The 7,500-nt window shown below is 46.5% G+C and overlaps 1 protein-coding gene across 1 annotated transcript in view; it reads right to left on the reverse strand.

Moving 5' to 3' along the window:
- The window catches only part of LOC112244630 (glutamate dehydrogenase, mitochondrial), a 32,333-nt gene that overhangs the window by 10,233 nt on the left and 14,600 nt on the right, over positions 1–7,500 (reverse strand). Inside the window, exons 4-6 of the mRNA XM_042305532.1 lie at positions 4,548–4,611; positions 2,438–2,532; positions 1,984–2,163 (exon numbers count right to left, since the gene is read on the reverse strand). Of these exons, the coding sequence (XP_042161466.1) occupies positions 1,984–2,163; positions 2,438–2,532; positions 4,548–4,611 (339 nt within the window). The remainder of the gene's footprint in view (positions 1–1,983; positions 2,164–2,437; positions 2,533–4,547; positions 4,612–7,500) is intronic.

The raw sequence follows: 7,500 nt of genomic DNA on the forward strand, positions 1-7,500 counted from the left end.
ATTGACTAACTAGTAAAGGATATGAACAAATGTGCACACGTGACTACATACAGTTCTCGCTTTGATCTTGAAACAAGCATATCTACTCACGACCCTCATGCTGTAAACACAGTCCAGTTCAAAGTGAATGGCACAGATATATATATGGCAATGGTCTATTTGCATATAGGCCTACTGTAGCTCTGATTGGTTATTCCACACAGGTCTGTGTAGAGTACAGGTTGAGATGTGAGCATCAATGCAATAGAATCCTACTCCGATACGTTCTGGCTACAACAAAATCTCTTGCATAGTTAGTTTTGTTGTTTCGGTGTGTTGATTGGATCACAATTCCCACAGTAAAAGGAAACGTTGAACGTGTTAATAACTAAAGGGGAAAACTGTAGAAAGTTGAGTGACGTTCAATCTCGTGCTTCTCTGAGCAGGCTGACATTTCTTCTGCACGCCCACATTGGTGCTGATCCTTACTCACTACGAGTGTTGCAAAGTATACCCAAACTTTGGTACATTTTTGCAAAAAATATAAACGTTTGGTTCGGTACATCTTTAAAATGTTTCTTACGTGATTAAACAGCCTGATCAACTCTATGAGGCGAAGGAGACGTGTGGCGCTGCATGAGGCGAAGGAGACGTATGGCGCTGCATGAGGCGAAGGAGACGTGTGGCACTGCATGAGGCGATGGAGACGTGTGGCGCTGCATGAGGCGAAGGAGACGTGTGGCGCTGCATGAGGCGAAGGAGACGTGTGGCGCTAACCCGCACAACGCTAGGCCAACTGTGCATCGTCCCACAGACCTCCCGGTCGCGGCCAGTTGCGACAGAGCCTGGGCGCGAACCCAGGATCTCTGGTGGCACAGCTGGCGCTGCAGTACAGCAAACTTAACCACTGCGCCAACCAGGAGGCCTTGCAAGCTGCATTTTTGTTCAGTATATCTAAATTACTTCTGAGTATTTAGTCACTTGTATTACACTGGGCTGAAATACATTTTGTAAATATGTATATTTTGTCAAATATACTTTCGAGAACGGTCATTTGTATTTTCAAAACACAATACTTTTCTATACCATTTTTTTATAGCGCACATTTTTATAAATGAAGAGATTGCTTCTTCTATGCAAATGTTGTTAATTTGTACAATAAAATATGTTCTCTTAGTAGTTGCCAATAAACATAAGTCCTAAATGGAAAGGATTGTTTGTCATCTGTAGCCCCATGAAGTCAGCTACAACAAGTTCAATAACTCAATGCACACACTCCTATTGAATAATACGCATTCACCTGTATTGTGAATTGACCTAGGCTACATCTTGATTTAACCAGTGTACCAGTAGAGATTTACCATTCAAATAAATGTTCACCATTCTGCTGTTTTGTAGTTAGATTGTTTTTACCAAAGTCAAACTTGATTGTGTGATTATATCATTAATTCATTAAAATATACATACTACTGTCTGGATCAAGTGCCCTTCTGTGACTGTGTTGTTGTGGTATCGTTTTGGTATCAAGTATCGTGATACTAAACCTGGTATCGGTATCCAATTCTAAATTCTGGTATCATAACAACGCTACTACAGAGAAAAGATAGACAGGCTTCGTATAGCCTATAGACGGGCTTCCAGGAAGGAGGCCAAGGCTGAGGGCATCTCTCTCCCCCTGTGTGTGTGTGAGTGTGAGTGTGTGTGATGTCTCGTGTGTCAGAGGGAACTGAGAGTCCCGCAGAAAGCTGCACTTTGACCTTCAGTCTGTCTCACACACCGCGGCAGAGTGGGAACTGGGACCTACGGACCAGTGTAAAGCAGATCTGTGTGGTGTGATACTGCCGCTGAACCCTGCCACCACGTCTCTGACGTCACAGAGAGATGAATACTAACGCACCCCTGCAGATATTTAACTAAGTTCACATCAAAATCTGTTGACCAGATCAGCGTAAACAACTTTTACACAATCTTTGCAAATGTCAGAGTGTGTGTGTGTGTGTGTACCTGGATGATGAAGGTCTTGTCCTGGAAGCCGGGGGTCAGGCCCAGCATGCTCATGTAGGACGCCTCGTTGATGAAGTTCTCAATTCCGTGGAACACTCCGCGACCGGTGGCCGAGATACGCCCGTGGATCCCGCCCTGACTGATGGGCTTGCCTGTCACACACGCGTGGGCGTTGATGTCCTGCACAGAGAAACACCCAGAGAGACACAGAGCCAGACACACACGTTAGAGTATGTTTAATTGCATTAGATCTGTTTGTCAGACTGTGAGATAGAGAGTCTTCAGCATAGTTATGAGAGGTCAGTGCAGGACACATACTGCTCTGGGTCCAGACTACAGAACCACAGTACCCATACTGCCCTGGGGGGCCATGCTACAGAACCACAGTACCCATACTGCCCTGGGGGGCCATGCTACAGAACTACAGTGTATGTGCGTTTGTGTGGTAACTCACAGTGTGTGCGATGGTGTTGGCATATGTGTCAGCGATCCAGGACATCTCTCTCTCTCCAGTGCTCATGTCAGGAGCAGGAACATCAATACCAGGCCCTGAGGGGGTGAAAGTTTCTGTGAGGACTGGAAGCATTTACACACAACCTACATCAGGGGTCCCCAATTATGATTTTTCCTTGAGTGGATAGTCTGGGGGCCAGAACATAGTTCTGAATAACACATTTTGTACTGCAAATCGACAGCAGAAATCCAAAACAGATAGTGATCGACAAAAACTGGAATCATTACAAACCTTGATTACATTGAGATACGATCACATATGCATCTTGATTTATGCGTGGGAATACTTGGGAACAAATTTCCTAAATGAAAAATCACTTTGAGCCGATTTCCTGGTGATTTTAGTCTTTTACGTCCAACAACAAAAAATTTAAAAATATATTATTTTGCTCAGAAAACTTGGGAGGCAAAAATAAATCTAATGACCCACGGGCCACCTAGTGGTGAACCCTGCCCTCCATCTTTCTTTCTCTCTTTCCCACCTAGTGGTGAACCCTGCCCTCCATCTTTCTCTTTCCCACCTAGTGGTGAACCCTGCCCTCCATCTTTCTCTCTTTCCCACCTAGTGGTGAACCCTGCCCTCCGTCTTTCTCTCTTTCCCACCTAGTGGTGAACCCTGCCCTCCATCTTTCTCTTTCCCACCTAGTGGTGAACCCTGCCCTCCATCTTTCTTTCTCTCTTTCCCACACGTAAACACATACTACACAGGTTTGAGATAAAGTTACTAGCAATTAAACATCTATAGTTCTACCTATTCTAAATATAGACCGTGGCTGACTGGAGGGCTCAGAACGCCCTGGTGGCGGACAGAGACATGTCTAAATGCCAGTCTCTCTCCCTCTCTGTGGTATAAACAGGATGGTATGCTGCGAGGGACATTCTCATGTGTTCACTGGGCACCGACATCCAAAAACAGAAGTGGGGGTGAGGATCTGACTGACTGGAAGAGGGGTCTACTACCCACGTCACCATTAATACACATACGCTTTTCTACTGCAACGGCAGTGTTCCACTTCAGCAATTATTATTTACCTTTATTTAACTAGGCAAGTCAGTTAAGAACAAATTCTTATTTACAATGACAGCCTAGGAACAGCGGGTTAACTGCCTCTTCAGGGGCAGAATGAGAGATTTGTACCTTGTCAGCTCGGGGATTTGAACTTGCAACCTTTCGGTCAGCCAATCAGCATTCAGGGCTCGAACCACCCAGTTTATAGTAGTGTATACACTATGATGGCTGAAAGTGAGGGCTTGTGAGGAGCAGAATTAACAACCTCTGCATAATCAAAACAGTTGCTTTGTGAGAAGGGGTTAAAGTTCGCAGTTAGTCATTGTTATGTAAATGAAAGCTGAAAAGTACCAGTGGCCTGAGTCAGAACAGGCCCGCCGGAGCCACAGCCCAGTGAGACAAAAGGCTGGGGGTAAAACCCTGGCATAAACCACTGGGGTAAAACCCTGGCGTAAATCACTGGGGTAAAACCCTGGCGTAAATCACTGGGGTAAAACCCTGGCGTAAACCACTGGGGTAAAACCCTGGCGTAAACCACTGGGGTAAAACCCTGGCGTAAACCACTGGGGTAAAACCCTGGCGTAAACCACTGGGGTAAAACCCTGGCGTAAACCACTGGGGTAAAACCCTGGCGTAAACCACTGGGGTAAAACCCTGGCGTAAACCACTGGGGTAAAACCCTGGCGTAAACCACTGGGGTAAAACCCTGGCGTAAACCACTGGGGTAAAACCCTGGCGTAAATCACTGGGGTAAAACCCTGGCGTAAATCACTGGGGTAAAACCCTGGCGTAAATCACTGGCGTAAAACACTGGGGTAAAACCCTGGCGTAAATCACTGGGGTAAAACCCTGGCGTAAATCACTGGGGTAAAACCCTGGTGTAAATCACTGGGGTAAAACCCTGGTGTAAATCACTGGGGTAACTCACTGGGGTAAAACCCTGGGGTAGAATCCTGTCTTCTCTGTGTTTTGAGGTAACACGTCACAGTCATTAGCATACAGGATCATAGGGGACAACTGGCTACATGAAGAACACACTTACCAATAAAACCTTTCTTGGCCAGCTCAATGGTGAACCTTCTAGTGATCTTCTCCAACTCATTGTCCTAAAGAGAGAGAGATAAATCACAGAGTGCACGAGGAGAGAGAAAGCTGGCAGACACACAAGAAACCTAACAGCTAAGCATTTCAGCTCCACTTAGCTGAAGGGCATACCACACACACACACACACACACACACACACACAGGTGACAGATAAAGATGTAGCGATCAGCCCTAAAGAGCCTCTCTCTCTCTAGGATATGAATAAAGAGCCTCTCTCTCTCTCTCTAGGATATGAATAAAGAGCCTCCCTCTCTCTCTCTCTAGGATATGAATAAAGAGCCTCTCTCTCTAGGATATGAATAAAGAGCCTCTCTCTCTCTCTCTAGGATATGAATAAAGAGCCTCTCTCTCTCTAGGATATGAATAAAGAGCCTCTCTCTCTCTCTAGGATATGAATAAAGAGCCTCTCTCTCTCTAGGATATTTTTTTAATTTATTTTTATTTCACCTTTATTTAACCAGGTAGGCCAGTTGAGAACAAGTTCTCATTTGCAACTGCGACCTGGCCAAGATAAAGCATAGCAGTGTGAGCAGACAACACAGAGTTACACATGGAATAAACAATTAACAAGTCAATAACACAGTAGAAAACAAAGGGGGGAGTCTATATACAATGTGTGCAAAAGGCATGAGGAGGTAGGCGAATAATTACAATTTTGCAGATTAACACTGGAGTGATAAATGATCAGATGGTCATGTACAGGTAGAGATATTGGTGTGCAAAAGAGCAAGTAAATAAATAAAAACAGTATGGGAATGAGGTAGGTGAAAATGGGTGGGCTATTTACCAATAGACTATGTACAGCAGCAGCGATCGGTTAGCTGCTCAGATAGCTGATGTTTGAAGTTGGTGAGGGAGATAAGTCTCCAACTTCAGCGATTTTTGTAGTCTGGAACGAAAGGCGGCCAAATGAGGTGTTGGCTTTAGGGATGATCAGTGAGATGCACCTGCTGGAGCGCGTGCTACGGATGGGTGTTGCCATCGTGACCAGTGAGCTGAGATAAGGCGGAGCTTTACCTAGCATGGACTTGTAGATGACCTGGAGCCAGTGGGTCTGGCGACGAATATGTAACGAGGGCCAGCCGACCAGAGCATACAGGTCGCAGTGGTGGGTGGTATAAGGTGCTTTAGTGACAAAACGGATGGCACTGTGATAGACTGCATCCAGTTTGCTGAGTAGAGTGTTGGAAGCCATTTTGTAGATGACATCGCCGAAGTCGAGGATCGGAAGGATAGTCAGTTTTACTAGGGTAAGCTTGGCGGCGTGAGTGAAGGAGGCTTTGTTGCGGAATAGAAAGCCGACTCTTGATTTGATTTTCGATTGGAGATGTTTGATATGAGTCTGGAAGGAGAGTTTGCAGTCTAGCCAGACAACCTAGGTACTTATAGATGTCCACATATTCAAGGTCGGAACCATCCAGGGTGGTGATGCTAGTCGGGCATGCGGGTGCAGGCAGCGATCGGTTGAAAAGCATGCATTTGGTTTTACTAGCGTTTAAGAGCAGTTGGAGGCCACGGAAGGAGTGTTGTATGGCATTGAAGCTTGTTTGGAGGTTAGATAGCACAGTGTCCAATGACGGGCCGAAAGTATATAGAATGGTGTCGTCTGCGTAGAGGTGGATCAGGGAATCGCCCGCAGCAAGAGCAACGTCATTGATATATACAGAGAAAAGAGTCGGCCCGAGAATTGAACCCTGTGGCACCCCCATAGAGACTGCCAGAGGACCGGACAGCATGCCCTCCGATTTGACACACTGAACTCTGTCTGCAAAGTAATTGGTGAACCAGGCAAGGCAGTCATCCGAAAAACCGAGGCTACTGAGTCTGCCGATAAGAATATGGTGATTGACAGAGTCGAAAGCCTTGGCAAGGTCAATGAAGACGGCTGCACAGTACTGTCTTTTATCGATGGCGGTTATGATATCGTTTAGTACCTTGAGTGTTGCTGAGGTGCACCCGTGACCGGCTCGGAAACCAGATTGCACAGCGGAGAAGGTACGGTGGGATTCGAGATGGTCAGTGACCTGTTTGTTGACTTGGCTTTCGAAGACCTTAGATAGGCAGGGCAGGATGGATATAGGTCTGTAACAGTTTGGGTCCAGGGTGTCTCCCCTTTGAAGAGGGGGATGACTGCGGCAGCTTTCAATCCTTGGGGATCTCAGACGATATGAAAGAGAGGTTGAACAGGCTGGTAATAGGGGTTGCGACAATGGCGGCGGAAAGTTTCAGAAATAGGGGTCCAGATTGTCAAGCCCAGCTGATTTGTACGGGTCCAGGTTTTGCAGCTCTTTCAGAACATCTGCTATCTGGATTTGGGTAAAGGAGAACCTGGAGAGGCTTGGGCGAGGAGCTGCCGGGGGCAGAGCTGTTGGCCGAGGTTGGAGTAGCCAGGCGGAAGGCATGGCCAGCCGTTGAGAAATGCTTATTGAAGTTTTCGATAATCATGGATTTATCGGTGGTGACCGTGTTACCTAGCCTCAGTGCAGTGGGCAGCTGGGAGGAGGTGCTCTTGTTCTCCATGGACTTCACAGTGTCCCAGAACTTTTTGGAGTTGGAGCTACAGGATGCAAACTTCTGCCTGAAGAAGCTGGCCTTAGCTTTCCTGACTGACTGTGTGTATTGGTTCCGGACTTCCCTGAACAGTTGCATATCCCGGGGACTATTCGATGCTATTGCAGTCCGCCACAGGATGTTTTTGTGCTGGTCGAGGGCAGTCAGGTCTGGGGTGAACCAAGGACTGTATCTGTTCTTAGTTCTGCATTTTTTGAACGGAGCATGCATATCTAAAATGGTAAGGAAGTTACTTTTAAAGAATGACCAGGCATCCTCAACTGACGGGATGAGGTCAATGTCCTTCCAGGATACCCGGGCCAGGTCGATTAGAAAGGCC

Source organism: Oncorhynchus tshawytscha, linkage group LG24 (assembly GCF_018296145.1).
Source record: "Oncorhynchus tshawytscha isolate Ot180627B linkage group LG24, Otsh_v2.0, whole genome shotgun sequence".
Taxonomy (NCBI): Eukaryota; Metazoa; Chordata; class Actinopteri; order Salmoniformes; family Salmonidae; genus Oncorhynchus; species Oncorhynchus tshawytscha.